General features: G+C 36.6%; 1 protein-coding gene across 1 annotated transcript in view; it reads right to left on the bottom strand.

Moving 5' to 3' along the window:
- Positions 1-10,801: 10,801 nt before the first annotated feature.
- The window catches only part of LOC103516796 (pre-mRNA 3'-end-processing factor FIP1), a 35,282-nt gene continuing 30,428 nt past the window's right edge, over positions 10,802-15,655 (bottom strand). Inside the window, exons 4-5 of the mRNA XM_026829087.1 lie at positions 11,522-11,571; positions 10,802-10,958 (exon numbers count right to left, since the gene is read on the bottom strand). Of these exons, the coding sequence (XP_026684888.1) occupies positions 10,802-10,958; positions 11,522-11,571 (207 nt within the window). The remainder of the gene's footprint in view (positions 10,959-11,521; positions 11,572-15,655) is intronic.

Raw genomic sequence — 15,655 nt, 5'->3', positions numbered from 1 at the left:
TTATCAAAATTCCTTTGCGTATTTTAATACATTTTCCCCCTCCTCTTTCTCTCCCCTTCTTATCTCTCTTCCTCCCTCCCTGATATTCTCTTCTTCGATGTCTCCTTCATTTCTATCTCTACATCGGGTAAAATGAAATATTGAATAAGAAAATTCACAGGCTTATTTATATTTTATGTGCGAAAAACAATATTATATTAGGTTTCACCAGATTTGATTAGAGATTTCACTAGGGTCGAGTTTCACCACCGTGGATTGTCTCAGGATTGAGTTCAATCCGAGGTTGACCTGGCTGTTAAGTATAGGGAAATCCTATTTTCATCTCAATCCCGAGTTGGTAAACCCTGCATTAATGGGAGATTTTCAGTTCTCCAAAAAGAAGATTTATAAAGTTCAAGATTTATAAAGTTTTAGATGAGGACGATACAGTTTCATTGTCGTTATTGATGTTGGTAACTGGCCACTGTGTACTTTTATGGGCTGTTTTTGTCTGTTATGATTTCACTTCCGCTTTGTCCTTGTCCCGTGTTTTGTTTCTTTTGATAACCTTTATCATTCTCAATAGTTCGAGTACGTGCCTCTTTGTTGGTTACACGTTTGCCTATTATAATTATTGTGTTGTTTGTTATTATGAAAGCCATTTCATTTACCCCTTTGATATGGAGTGTCTGGTGGATTTCAAAAGTTTCAAAACAGCATTTGAGTATTAGTTTACTCTGGAAGACCATTTTTTCTTCTCTTTAGCAAAGATGACAGCGTTCGTTACGTTTTCCAACACGATTTTCAACGGTCCTCCATAATTTGCTAGAAATTAGTTTCAAAACAGCATTTGAGTATTAGTTTACTCTGGAAGACCATTTTTTCTTCTCTTTAGCAAAGATGACAGCGTTCGTTACGTTTTACAACACGATTTTCAACGGTCCTCCATAATTTGCTAGAAAAATCTGGAAAGTTGTTTTCTAAAGGAAATTTTCGGTATAACGGTTTTCAGAAAATTTACTGGGTTGTCCATATTATTCAATGTTTTTGCAGTAGGTCTTTACAGGTCCTTAATTATTTCTTCTGAATACTTAGCAGAGTCTGTCAACAAATATCAAACAAAATTTCTGGAAAGTTGTTTTCTAAAGGAAATTTTCGGTATAACGGTTTTCAGAAAATTTACTGGGTTGTCCATATTATTCAATGTTTTAGCAGTAGGTCTTTACAGGTCCTTAATTATTTCTTCTGAATACTTAGCAGAGTCTGTCAACAAAAATCAAACAAATCCACCATCTCAGTAAATACATTGTTGCCAGTTCGACAATATGATTTCCATTTGTAAAACCACTAAAATGCCTTAAATCTCAACATATTCGTCATAAAACCTTCAGTTTAAAGATCTATCTTTTTGAGGGACATAAAACTTTTATCGTTTATTTTTCGCAGTGGGTCAACAAATTTTGTGTTTCACAACTTTTTTTTCGGATCAAGAAAAGGTGCGCTGCGCTTTTTATTATTTCTCTTTTTCTTCAATTTCTCCACTTGCTTTCTCCCTCCCTTCTCTCTCTCTCTCTCTCTCTCTCTCTCTCTCTCTCTCTTGGTTTTTGTCCTTTTGTGGAATGACGAATTCAATAAATCTTTCACACAGATTATTAGATTGGTGTCTTTTGTTCTCTCCCTACCTCCCTCCCTCCTTCACCCTCTCCTTCTCCTCCCTCTCTCCCTCCTCCCTCATTCTTCCCTTTTCCCTCTCCCTCTCTCTCTCCCTTCCTTTACCTCTTCTATCTCTTACATACTCGTATATCACAGGATTCTCGAATTCACAAATACATATTAAAGATCGAAAATCGTGCCCCGTTGAAATGAACGGCCATTATGACCGTTTTATTACCGGTAATGCCGTCACGAAGCGTCACAAATGCCGTACCTATGTCATCAATATTAAATTCATTTCCAATGGTGATGGCGGTTTTATTTCAATCTAATGGTGGTTTTTATTATGTTTATTTCTTTATGTGGAAATCGTGACGTGTTATAAAACTCACCACATGAACCACATCATCTGGTTTTGTGGATTTTTGCTCCTCTAAATTCTCTTTCTCTCTGTGTGTGTGTTCCCCTTGTTCTTTAGCACCAACACACTCACTCTCACTCTTTCTTTCCCTTCCTCTCGCTCTCTCCCCCTCCTTTTACTCTAAAAGAGGAAAAAATCAAAATATGGAGTTGAATTATTGAGTAACTTCGAAATTATGTTTAATTCTATCCCCATAATTATTATGTCATTAGGGGTGAATATTCTCTTACGTAATAATCTAGTCTTGATTGATAAATCTACAAAATACTCGGACTTGTCTGGCTTCATAATTTTTGGCATGTTGCAGCGGTCCTAAATGATGATACTTTTGCCACCGCCAATGGCAACACCCCACATTTGTGTTCGAATTTATCACCTTAAGAAAACACCGAATTGCTCTCTCCCAGTTTTGTGAAGAATGGTTGTTTGGCGCCTTGACTAACACGCAAAGGAAGAAAATTGGCAAAATCTACCAAATTTTCCTTCAGTATTTCGATGCTTATTATAAGACAGAACCCTTGAGTGGAAGATTCTCTGACACCAAACCTTTAGAACTATATGTACCTATGCTCCTTACAACTAGGACAAGAGGTTATAAGAATTATGAGGTAAAGGTCCATTGTAGGATTGAACCCGCGACCTCCTCTTTACTGGAAGAGTACCCAGATCACCACACCACCGAAGTAAACCCTACTGATAGCCTCCTAAATTTCCAAAGTTGAGAAAGACTTGGGCTACAATATTGCCCCGAAACATGAATGAAGAAAATAAATAAATATATAAAAAGGTGAGAGGAATTCCAGCGTGTGGAGATACAAATGGAAAAATAAGAGAGAGAGAGAGAAAGAGAGAAGAGGAGGAGGAAGAGAAGAAGAAGAAGCAGAAAACGAAGAATGAGACGAAGGAAGTGGAGAAAGATATGAAAAAAAGGCCGGTAATTTCCTGAGTCCATAGTGTTTTACATTTTTTTTCTTTTTCTCCTGCTTCTTCTCCCTCAACCCCCATTTTCTCTCTCCTCCTTCTCCCTCTTCTTGATTTCGTTCTACCCCTCCTTCCTCTTCCCTTTTCTCCTTTCTTCTCCCTCGACCCATCCTTCTTATCCTTCTTTCCCCCTCCCCTTATTTTTCTCCTTCTTCATCCTCCTTCTAACCCTCCTTTCCAAGCAATACCATATAGGTACCTACCTACCTACTTACCCACCACATTTATGTTTTATGTTACTTTTTTTTCTCCTATACACCTATAATATAATGTATTGTTTCATGTATTTATGTTTAATTTCTAAATTAATCATTTTTCTCCTCTGATGGGTGTTGGAATCAATTACGCTAAGGAGACAAGTACGAAATGACGTAAGATGATGTTTTATGTGGCGGGATTTAGGAGGTGACGAAATTACGAGGGTAATGTGGTCTTATTTACTATGACACGTAAGGTGAATGTAGCGAGAGATTTCGGTGGACATTAGACAAGTTTGTTGACACTAGTTTTCGGGTAAACAGTAAAATACGTCCGAATTTGGATAGAAAATAATGAGAATTTAGGTGACGAAAAATTGGTGGATGTGGCAAAATTACAATAAATGTTGAAGACTGGTTTGGAACAAAACAAAATCCGATTCGACTCAATCTTTGTTTTAAAACATATAAAATCTTTAAAACGCAATTGGTTACGAAGTCTGATGTTAAAGATGCAGCAATTTATTTTGTTGAAAAAAAAAGAAAGGCAGCATTTTTGGAAACATCTGTTCTGGGAAAAGTATAGGAACACCCTGAACAATATTTCCAACAAACTGCAAACCAACTCACACACCCAGTATAAACGACAAGTATTGGAAATAATTTACACTCACATGAGATAAAATTATTGAAAGGGTCTCCAGAAACAATGGGGATTTGATATGATATTTATTACCCGTTTCCTAACAAAGGTCATCCTTAGCGAATAAAAAACAAAGCATTTCCCTCCCACCCCGTATTTATATTTGTGTTTTATATTTAGTGTCAATTATATTTTAAAATTATTTATTATACTCTTCCTCTCTGTATTGTGAATAGCAGATTAGTCCCAATTAGGAACGCTAAACGATAAATCATTTATGTGTGTGCGAATTTTTGTTTATTTTTTTGATCGGAAATCATAAAAACCGAATCCGGCCGAAGGACCAAAAAATTAAACTGTATTTTATTTGGGAGTGATGAGAAGATTAAAAATGTGTAAAAAATTAGTCACTACTAAAATTACCAATTTTTTTCCTTTTTCCATTGAAAGTAGTAATGTTTTTCTAGAGGTGTTCGTCCACCCAACCACTGTTTTTTTTACGATAATAGAAGGTTAAAACCACTCACCAGCCAGTCTTCCGTATCTTTGGAACATCCTCTCCAGATCTGTCTTGCTGCATTGAAACGTGTTCAGGTTGCCCACAAACACTCGTGATTGGACCGCGGTCGGGTCCTGGGAATTGGTCTGGTTCCCCACTTTGGACAGTTTCATTTTAAATCTGGGGAAAAGAAGAAAATAGAGACTAGGTTAATTAATACCTACTTAAATGTATAGAAATGTTATTTTTAATGATCTTTTTTCTAGGGGTAAAATAAACAATGAGACTCGTTTGGCTTGAATCAGTCTTTACTATTTTGGTAATTTCGTCACATCCACTAATATTCGAAATTTTGCGTTAGTGGAGATGACAAAACTACCAAGACTTTGTCAATCTAATAAACCCGATTATTGGTCGTCAAGGACCGTTATGCCTTGAGATCTTGAGCCATCAAGGATTTGAGCCAAAGATAATATGAATGCCCAAAAAGAGGATAAATCTAACCATTTGTTCTGTGTAAAACACGACGTATACCAAAGCCAGCGGTACCAGAGTTCTATGAATTTTTCAAAACGGATTCTAAAGTTGTGGATGTAAAGAAATGAGTGGTGGATGGGAAACGAGTATGCAAATGAAGAGAAGCGTCTCCATCTCCATCATCGTCAGGGGAAAACAAAAGAAGATAAAATTGTCGAAAGGAACGACAAAATAATGAAAAGATGATTGAGCGAGGCAAAAGTTCCCTGACAGATTTCGTCAACTTGAAATATACGGGGGGTTCCACTATAAACAAAAAATACAGGGGGTTACATTATAAACGAAATATACAGGGGGTTCCACTATAAACGAAGACCATTGAAATCATTTCGGACACAATAAAATTAATATTACCGAGAACGACCGAGCTGATTGGAAAAGGAAAGATCTATCTTTTTGAGGGACATAAAACTTTTATCGCTTATTTTTCGCAGTGGGTCAACAAATTTTGTGTTTCACAACTTTTTTTTTTCGGATCAAGAAAAAAACATATAAATATTTATCTCGAAAAACCAAATTCATTTTTCTCATTAGCCCTGGTGGATGGTTGAACATAAACCATACATATGTATAAACGGCTTAATACATATGTATAAAGGGCTTAAAGGGTCGTAAAATTTTTAGGGAATTATTTTTTTTGTTTTTATTTCTTCTGTTGGAATTTTTTCTTCGCCATGTTTACTTAATTCTCTCTCATTTAGTCTATGTATAAACTCATTCAGAAATATGTATAAAGGGCTTAAAGAGTCGTAAAATTTTTAGGGAATTATTTTTTTTTTTTGTTTTTATTTCTTCTGTTGGAATTTTTTCTTCGCCATGTTTACTTAATTCTCTCTCATTTATTTCGGCGTCTTAAGATTCCGGTTCCCCCTTTTTTCGCTCCCCACTTTGCCCCGCGTCTTCCCCTGCTTTTGTTCTTTTGTTTCAGGGCTGGACGAATCCTTTTCCTTGTGGTCAATTGAAAGAACGAGAAGTAGTTGTGTCCACACATAGTCGACACCGCCAATCAATGACGATCGACATCGACTGAAATCGTACACTGCCTCGACAACATAGATTCACCTCGTCGATCGACCATCGATCGAAGGCGTCGATTATGTGTGCACACAGTTTTTGGTCGACTTCGGAAAGTCAATTTGGGCCTCAACTGGTTTTCATTCTCAGTTCTACAGTTTGATTTCTGACTAAGCCTGGAGCGGTGCACGGCTCGGCGAGAGTACGTTGAATTCATCAGTTCCAATGGAACACTGGTAATCAATTGGTATCTGGAAATCAGCGCCAGCGCCATTGGTATCTGAATGGGTGCTGATCATTTGAGTAATCGCGTGCTGCTGCCACCTAAAATAAGAGGTTAATCTAAGGCGGTCAGGCGAGTGACGCGGAATGGAGGGTAAAACCACCGTATCGTCCCAATAAAACCTTAGAAATTATACATACAGTGAAATCAAACACCTTACTAGATCAGTACTAGGTCCTTGGCTATCTATTCAAATAGAAAGCAAACTAACTAATCAAATTATCTACTTGCCAGCCTGGTTAGCTTAGTTGGTAGTGCGTCTGCCTTGTATGCGCGGGTTCGATTTCCGCCCGGGGCGGATTTTATCCTGATGGGATAATGTTCGTTCTCGGAACGGCTGGCTTTTTCCTATCCTGTCTTCCTTCTCTCTTCGATTTCGGGACGATAAGACCATAGCAGTTACAGTTCCCTCTGTCAAACCTCTTAATCCTCCATCCCTGGCATTTTTGTCTATTCCATTTTTCTCAACAAGATTTCATGTAAGACAGTTCTCTCCCTCTCCCCCCCTCTCTCTCTCCCTCTCTCTTTCTCGCCGTCTCTTTCGCTCTCTCTCTCTTTCTTGCCGTCTCTTTCGCTAGTTCTCCTTTTCTATTTTTATTTAAAAAGATTATGAAAATGTTTTTCATATTAAAAGGCGTCGGGCTGACCCAATGAATATGAATAAGAAGAAAAAAATAGGAGGGAGGGAGAGAGAGAGAGAGGGAGGGAGAGAGAGAGAGAGAGAGATAGAGAGAGAGAGAGAGAGAGGAGAGATTTTTAATGAAAATGTAAGGAAAGTCTTTCAAATTGAACATGTAGCACATTGTTTTCTCCAGTTTCTCTCTCTCTCTCTCTCTCTCTCTCTTACTCCCTCTCTCTCTCCCTGTGGCATTTAAGATTTCAAGATGAAGGAGTCCCAACTCCAAACTAGATTTGATATTGATAGATCGAAGTGATGTGTCATTTTCATATCGACCTTTTTGAGTAAGTACACGGGTAATTAGATTAACTAATTAGCTCAGTACCTATTTCTCTGTTTGTAACACGGTATCTCTTAAATCCTCAGTCCAATTTCCATGAAACTTGGTAAAAAATCTCCACAGCATAAATTAGTTACCTACCAACTTAAAAAGATCTATTAATATAAGGTAAAGCGAGGTAATGTCGTACGGGTAGGAAATACCGTACACTTCCCCTTCTCTGTTTCTACGGGACTCTGTGATTGGATTGAGGTCTACATCTAAAAACAACCAGCTACATTAGCTACAAGCAATTCACTGAACTTAAACTTGTAACGTCACGTTACCAACTTCATAACAGACAAAGTTCCCACAGATTTCGCACAAATTAGGAGGAAGCACCAAAGAGAGAGAGAAAAAAGAACGAATTAAAGGGTAAGAAATAACAGGCGCTGGTCAAGAAGGAAGGAGAGAATAATAATAAATGAAGAAATAGAGGCGAAAAGAAATAAATGAAGGAAATGCGAAGAGAAGAGAAGAGAGAAAAAAGCTGAAACTTATTAGGAGAAATAAAAACACGGAATGTTTAATTAAAAAGTTCACTCAACTTGACTTGAGGGAGGGGAAAAATGGAGGGAGAGAGGGAAAAGAGAGGGAGAGAGGGGAAAGATAGGGAGAACTGGTCACTGGAATAGATGGAGGTAGGGGAGGGGGTCATCTGGAGAGGGAGGTAGAGGGGATGGGAAAAAAATGTGTTCCCTTTCAGTGCGGGATAAACTTGTTGGCTCTTGGGATCTAGAAGGCTCTTTCGTCCCACAAGGTTGAATTTCCCAATATTGGGTCTGAAATTTTTCCTTTCTTTAACATAAAAACGAAACAGGGGTATGAAGAAGGAGATAAGGATGGAAACATGGACAAATCTTACCTTTTAGGCCAAAGAAATTTGATTTCTGCATCACCGGTGCTGGTCCTTGTCAAACATCAGAAAAGATTACTAATCAGCTAATCACTTAAACAAGATTTCCTTATTGAAAGATATTGGCATAGAAAAGAAAAAGAAAATCGTAAAAAGATTGATTTTAAAATACATTCATAGAAATTAGATGAACTTTAACATACATATTTTAATGAATTCACCTTCGTAACACCAACAAACGAAAGACGACTGTATCAAGCACTGAACTTGGTTATTTTTTACGGAAAAAAAAACTGGACATTCGATCAAAAGCTTTATCCAAGTCTAGACATGGCTATTTTTCTGCGATATTTTTTCCCGACTTGGCGAAGAAAACTGGACGGGAAATTCCCTTGTGAGGATATTTCTTTCTGTTTTTCTTCACACAAACACTTTCCTTTTTCTCCAACATGAGAAAAACCACGTGCTTTTTTCTCGGGGAAAAGGAAAAACCCGTAAACTTTTTGTATCAACCCATTGAGTGGCTTGACTTTTTTATATTCTATTTCAGTTGGTGACAAGATTGAAGTTCCGTTCATAACAGGTAAATAGATAGGTATTGCAGGTACATATTAGCATTATACCATCTAAGTGGATATAATTTACTAGTAGGTAACAGATAACACTGCCAAAAATCTTGAAATTTCAATGGCTATAGAAATAAAGGCGAACAGCTAACAGAGCTAAAAAAGAGAAACTTTGGAAAAGCAAGCACCTTCAAATTCTTTCAGAATACCTTTAGTTTCAAAAAAGGCTGTACTATTAAATTTACCCTCCCGAGATCTTCAAAGGCTAGATCCTTTGGCATATTGCATACACAGAAATTTCACGGCGTGACTCTCGAGAAAATTCCTACTCAGACCTTTATTTATTTAAGACCGTCATACTCAGACCTTTATTTATTTAAGACCGTCATACTCAGACCTTTATTTATTTAAGACCGTCATACTCAGACCGTCACAGCGTGAATGCCTAGATTGCCTAGCCTAATAATATCTAAGCTCGGTAACTTTGGAAGATCCATATCAAGATTGTAGGAATGAGGAATGGTAACTTTATCAACTTCACTTACTTCTTAGGCACTCTCTAGGACTGACGTCCCCCAAAGGGTTGAATCTCTCTAGGACTGACGTCCCCCAAAGGGTTGAAAGCTTCGACAAGGCAAAGGGTAAAGATGTTGTTTATGTGTAAAACTGTGTTCTGGTGTGCGTTTGAATGGGTGTGAGGGATTGTGGGGGTGAGTGGATTGATCAATGGTCAAGTATGCGTTAGGGCCGGGGGGTACATCACATATGTTCGTGAGGTGTTCGCTCAAATCTTATTGGTTTGAGGGAGCTTTGTACAAGTGTCAGGAGTACCTTACAGCTTACATGAGGTGCTTACTCAAATCTTATTGGTTCGAGGTCGCTTTGTATAAGTGTCCGGCTGTCGGGGAAAGTATACCACAGAAAAGTTGATCTTTGGTTTGTCTTCTCCTTCGTCTTTGGGAAAAAAAGAGGAGGAACAGAAGAAAGTAGAAAATAATGGAAACTAAAAAGAAGAGTAAGGCACAAGGGATGCTTAATTAAATACTGCATTATTGAACTATTAATAAAAGCAATGTGCGATTTCACATTGGTACACCCTCACTTTTGATTCTCTTATTCTTTTTCCTTCTTCTTCACACACTTCTCCTTCCTTCCTTCTTTCTTTTGTCTTCCTCTTTACCACTTCTTTTCCGCGAACATAATCGCCAAATCCGCGAACATAATCGCCAAATCCGCGAACAAAATCGCGAAATCCGCGAACATAATCGCCAAATCCTCGAACATAATCGCCAAATCCGCGAACAAAATCGCGAAATCCGCGACACCACTTCTTCTCTCTCTTCTTTTTGACATCTGTTGTTTGTTTAGGTGTGAGAGGCGGAGAGAGGGAAGGTGGAAACTGTGTGACCACGTGACTAAGCCCAATTTTTGGCGATTTCAAAATTCCCATTTCTGACCTTATTTTCCTGTTATTTTTAGCGGGTAGTTTACGAGGTAGATTTTAGTGGATGTGACAAATTTACGCTATGAGTGAACTTGAGCTTCATTTTTTACTTTCCTTGTCCTATATTAATTTTCGTATTATTCGCCAAAACTTCCAATGGACAGTTTTTTTTTACAGTTTTTTAGTGGATGTTACAAATTTTTAGGCTGGTCAATACCCATTTTATTGTATTATTTTTCTATTTATTTATTTATTTGTCCTCATATTTTGATTCTCTGTTCCTGTTGGTGTCCATGGTCATATCTAGGGCTGAGAATTCATCGCATGTTTAATTGTGTGTATTGAGAACAATGTCCACTGTACTGTATGTGAAAATCACTATGTCCAACAGGGTGCGCTGGAAGTAGTGGTTCAGCATGACACTCATTCAGAAAAATGAACCTTACGGGAGTCCGTTAACTCAAAATTGAGCTCTTTGGGCTTTGGGAAAGGTTTGATTAAGCCTTAAAGTTAAGTGTGAAAACATACTCTCTATGTTGAACATTTCTACCAAATTTCATCAACATCACATCAACATCGTTCGAGAGTTATGGGACCCCTGTGGAACTTCCATTTGCCCCAAATGTAGCTCATTTTTTTTTTTTTTTTCAATTCACCAAAATCCTTTGTTCCAGGTCCAATTGTAGTGTAGTCCCCTTTTGCCTGTAGTGCAGTTACCTTTATCCCCATCTTATTTCACTATAACTTTCACCAGCTCTACAAATACTGCTTTGGTGATCATCTTCAAAAGTGTCATATCAGATCCACGAAGGACAACTTCAAACACAATATCAACATTCTTGGAACCAGATTTCATCAAGCCCTGTATACTCTGAACTTGTGCTGTCCTATGAATTAAAAACAAATAACGCATAATTACTATAATTATCCTACCTTCATAACAAAATGATAAAACCAACCTATTGTCATAATTATTTCTTATTAAAAATAAATTTATATAAAAAAAGACAAAATATATAAAAAGTAAAAAAATATCCTGACCATGATGATCATTAGAGCGGCCGAACACTGGCCGCATTGAAGAGCGACAAGGAATAATTGTAGGTATTTTCCTTGCGAAATTTCCCCTCTTCTGAGCCTTGTTTCCCCTCTTTTGGCGTGATAGTGCCATCTGAATCGGTTCTGAAAGGAAAATACAACCAAGTAAACCACAGGACGCTGAGAATCCAAAGGACTCTTTTGGTAGAGCGGAGATTCCGGAGATGGAGGTATCCCTAAATTATCAAGCGACCAATTTTCTAACGGACACGAAAAAAAAGCAGAAAAGCAGGATTCTAAAAAAAATCTCAACTTTGCCTACAAAAACTACGAGAACTAAGAACTTCTACAATTGCAAATTTTAATCCATTCTGTAGTCTGTACGGTGATCAGATGGGGAATTCTATCCAACTTTGGGGGAAATATCTGTTGTGCTTCACCAGTCCCAATGTCCTGCCGCACCTGAAAACATATTATTCGTAATTAAATAAATAAAAACCCATGCAAAAATGAACTTGATTCTAATTACGGTGTCATTTCAGACCCACGAAGGACAAGCCTGGCCTAATTGTAAGAATTAAGCTGTAAAATCGTGTGTGTGCGGTTTTTACTTGAAAATTATTTCAAGAAAATACACGGAAGACAAAATATTTTCCTTGATAAATACCATCCTAACTATAATAATAGTAGAGTTAGACAGATACCTACTTGGTCATATTAACCATCTGTTTCAGGGAGGAACGTTAAAAGACGAAGGTTTTGCCATCAAAACACACACTTTGAAAATAATTTACAACAACCCTTGTAAAACTTTATTTGGATCACCTTGTTAACCTAATTTGGATTTCTAAATGAATAGCTAGATAAATAGCCCTCAGAACCGAATATCAAACTACCAAGAAAACTGTCCAAGTATCTGTCTTAGTCTACCTGATTTTCCGAAGAAATAAATGCATTTTTCGGCTACAGACATTATTGAAAATTCATTTTGCCAGCGAGAATGTGAAAAAAATCAGTGCACATAAATCATATCACATGCATAATAGATAATTATAAAAAACAAAGAGAAATATTACCATATTATATGAAGCAATGCACTTTTTGAAAGCTCATACAAAAGGTAAAAAAAGCATCTCTTAGTCTACCTGATTTTCCGAAGAAATAAATGCATTTTTCGGCTACAGACATTATTGAAAATTCATTTTGCCAGCGAGAATGTGAAGAAAATCAGTGCACATAAATCATATCACATGCATAATAATTATAAAAAACAAAGAGAAATATTACCATATTATATGAAAAGATGCACTTTTTGAAAGCTCATACAAAAGGTAAAAAAAGCATACTTGTGTGAACACACAAAGATCAAATGCTTTCCGGATGTCAATTTATGCAATAAAACTTCATTGGGATGCATATTTGCACAACATTTATTCCCAGGTAATCATATAAAGATTCTAAAGTATACGACTAGTATACTGATGTCTAATTATGCAGATTCTAATGCATATTGTGCATATATCACTCATCAACTCGTATTTGTGCATAATATTGCATATGAAGAACCGTTTGATATATTGCAATTCGCATTCAGACTTGATTGTACCTAATTAGTTGATTTACAAGATTACAAGTCTGTAAAGGAAATATTACCATATTTGTAAATACATATGTCTTCTTTTTTTTTTCCAAAGAGGCATTTGACAAAGTTAATTAAAATTGCATTTTTTCTTCTTAAAACTTCATTGGGATGCATATTTGCACAACATTTATTCCCAGGTAATCATATAAAGATTCTAAAGTATACGACTAGTATACTGATGCCTAATTATGCAGATTCTAATGCATATTGTGCATATATCACTCATCAACTCGTATTTGTGCATAATAATGCATATGAAGAACCGTTTGATATATTGCAATTCGCATTCAGACTCGATTGTACGATTGTACCTAATTAGTTGATTTACAAGATTACAAGTCTGTAAAGGAAATATTACCATATTTGTAAATAGATATGTCTTCTTTTTTTTCCAAAGAGGCATTTGACAAAGTTAATTAAAATTGCATTTTTTCTTCTTCTTTTTTTTTCCTTTTCATGTTGATCAGTATTGGTAATAATTATGAACGGTATGTAGACATCAAGTAGGTACTCACTACTCATCTGTTTCTACCTGTTTTAGTAACAGTTGTATGATATGGAGCTGTCTGGAATCCATATTCCATAGCATAATTATTAGATCTACTATGTGTGTTAGATAGCTTTGTGATCTTTAAAAGCAGTCCGAGTTAGAAAAGTAAAGAATGAACAATGAAGAAGAAGTAGACCAAGAAAGAATCAGCAAAATCCTTTGAAGGTGCCTCCAGGAGAAAGCGGAATGAGAATTATATGAAAAGCTCTGTGAAGATATGTGGACAATTAACGTGTGTTTATTAGGTACAGATTTAAGTTTTTTAAAAAAATATACTCGCATATCTGACTGAACAAAAAAGCCAGGAAACTGTGAAAGACCGAATTTTAGAACACTTTTTTTTATCCCTGATTCCCTGAAGCTTCGCAGTCTATAAATAAAATTTGAAACCCCCCTGTAGGCATAAATTTCCCAGTCAACAATCCGCCTTCCGTCTATTAGACCCCCATTCTGTTCAAGTGAGATGGGCTGTTGCTTCAAAATTAATTAAACTTTATGAAGATGTCATTTTCCACTTTCCATTATTTCCACACCCATCATCATTGCATGAAGAACTTTTTTTCGCAAGGAGTTTTAATCCGTCCATTTGAAGATTTAACACTTTTCTAGGACAGAAAGTTCTTAGGGCAGATAGGTACTCGTATAATATACGTACAGAATTGTTTGTCTGAAGGTGCGTGGCAAAATACTATGTTTCAGTAATCCAAAATCTAAAGAAGTTATGTACTTATTCTAAATGGAAAGCAAATAAATACAAATACGTTCGTACCTACATAATATCTAACATCCTCTTCCAGAATGGACCACTTACTCGTACCTATAATAATATGTAGATATCTTTATTTACCAATGTACCCATGTTGTGTTCTTCTTTTGTTTGTGTTCGCATTAACACTATGAAAAGCGTATTATCTCCTCTTATTATGAAGAGAAAAGTATCTTTCGTCCGAGCTTGTTTACAATGTACCTAACCCAAAGTTGTCCCCATATTAACCCGTTCGTTTTGTGTGTTCTTCTTTTGTTTGTGTTCGCATTAACACTATGAAAAGCGTATTATCTCCTCATATTATGAAGAGAAAAGCAGAAAAGTATCTATCGTCCAAGCTTTTTACAATGTATCTAAAGTTGTCCCCATATTAACCCGTTCGTTTTGTAAAACAAATGTTTTTTTACTGTATGTTTTGTAAAGTAAGACAATAAGATTGTTCTTTTCCGATTAGAACTTTTTGCACTTTTATAATTGAGATTTTTTTATCTTCCCTCATCCCTAGCCTTGGGAATAATAAGCATGTCTTAGCGAGGGATTTATATGGGTAGTTTTCTGTGTCTGTATTTAGGTACAAGGGATTTTTAGTAGTTGTTCTATTCTATTCAGTTTTCAGGTACGGATTTCAGAAGGTCCTAAGTTTGTTGGTTTCTGATTGCAGTCTTCACTCTTCAGTCTAGTCCCTTTGTTCCTTGAATATTCTTACTTCAGTCCTACCCTACATACGTCGTTCAATTCCACAGAAGCTTGCAGAGCCAAAAAGCTTTCATCAAAATATTTCCACCAAGAACCTAATTTCATTTTCTGGGTTTCATTTTCAAAGCATTCTTTCTCTCCACATATCCATTGCTTTTATTTTCATCCCTCAATTTTCTTGGAGTTGTTTTTCCAAGCAAATTATTTTAAATTAAAGTCAAATGTCTTGGAAATTCTTCTTAACGTTTCCCATTTGCCCTTCGGCAAGAGAGGGTCTTTTGTTTCTAACAGATCATTCTGTTCTACGGTTTCTACCGAGGTCCGAGGTGCAGACCTACATAGGTATTCATATTATATCACGTGATGGACTTTGCATTAAATATTGGATTTTCGACGTTTCTAGGGCATTCATCCGTCTATTTTGAACTTTTTAAGGGCATGTTGATATGAGCAAATTTATAGGGCATCTCTGAGTTTGGACTTTTTTGGGGCATGTAGAAAGTTACGTATGTACTAAAAGTTAGGTATGTAAAGGAAGAGAAATTATGTAATAGAAAAATTTAAACTACAGACTATTCATGTTATAACTGCAGGGGGTGGGGAAAAGCTTGCATAGCAAACAAGAAAAATGGCTTTTAATTAATCTGTGGAATTTTTTTCGGGAAGAATTTTTTGTGAAACTTTTTGTGGCGGAGGGGGGGGGGGGGGGGGTTTACGCCAAGGGGGGCCTTAAGGAGAGTAGGAAAAATATATAAATAATAAAAGAAGTAAGAAGATTAAAATTATAAGCCCAAGCTTTACGGTGAAGGACTTTGTAGGTGAGACTTTCCCCCCTCTCGTCTCTCTCTCTCTCTCTCTCTCTCTCTCCTCTCTCTTCTCTCAGGAAGACCGT

Source organism: Diaphorina citri, unplaced genomic scaffold, assembly GCF_000475195.1.
Source record: "Diaphorina citri unplaced genomic scaffold, Diaci psyllid genome assembly version 1.1 scaffold1666, whole genome shotgun sequence".
NCBI lineage: Eukaryota > Metazoa > Arthropoda > Insecta > Hemiptera > Psyllidae > Diaphorina > Diaphorina citri.
The sequence above is the reverse complement of the archived record's forward strand: the minus strand, read 5'-3'. Positions and strand labels throughout refer to the sequence as shown.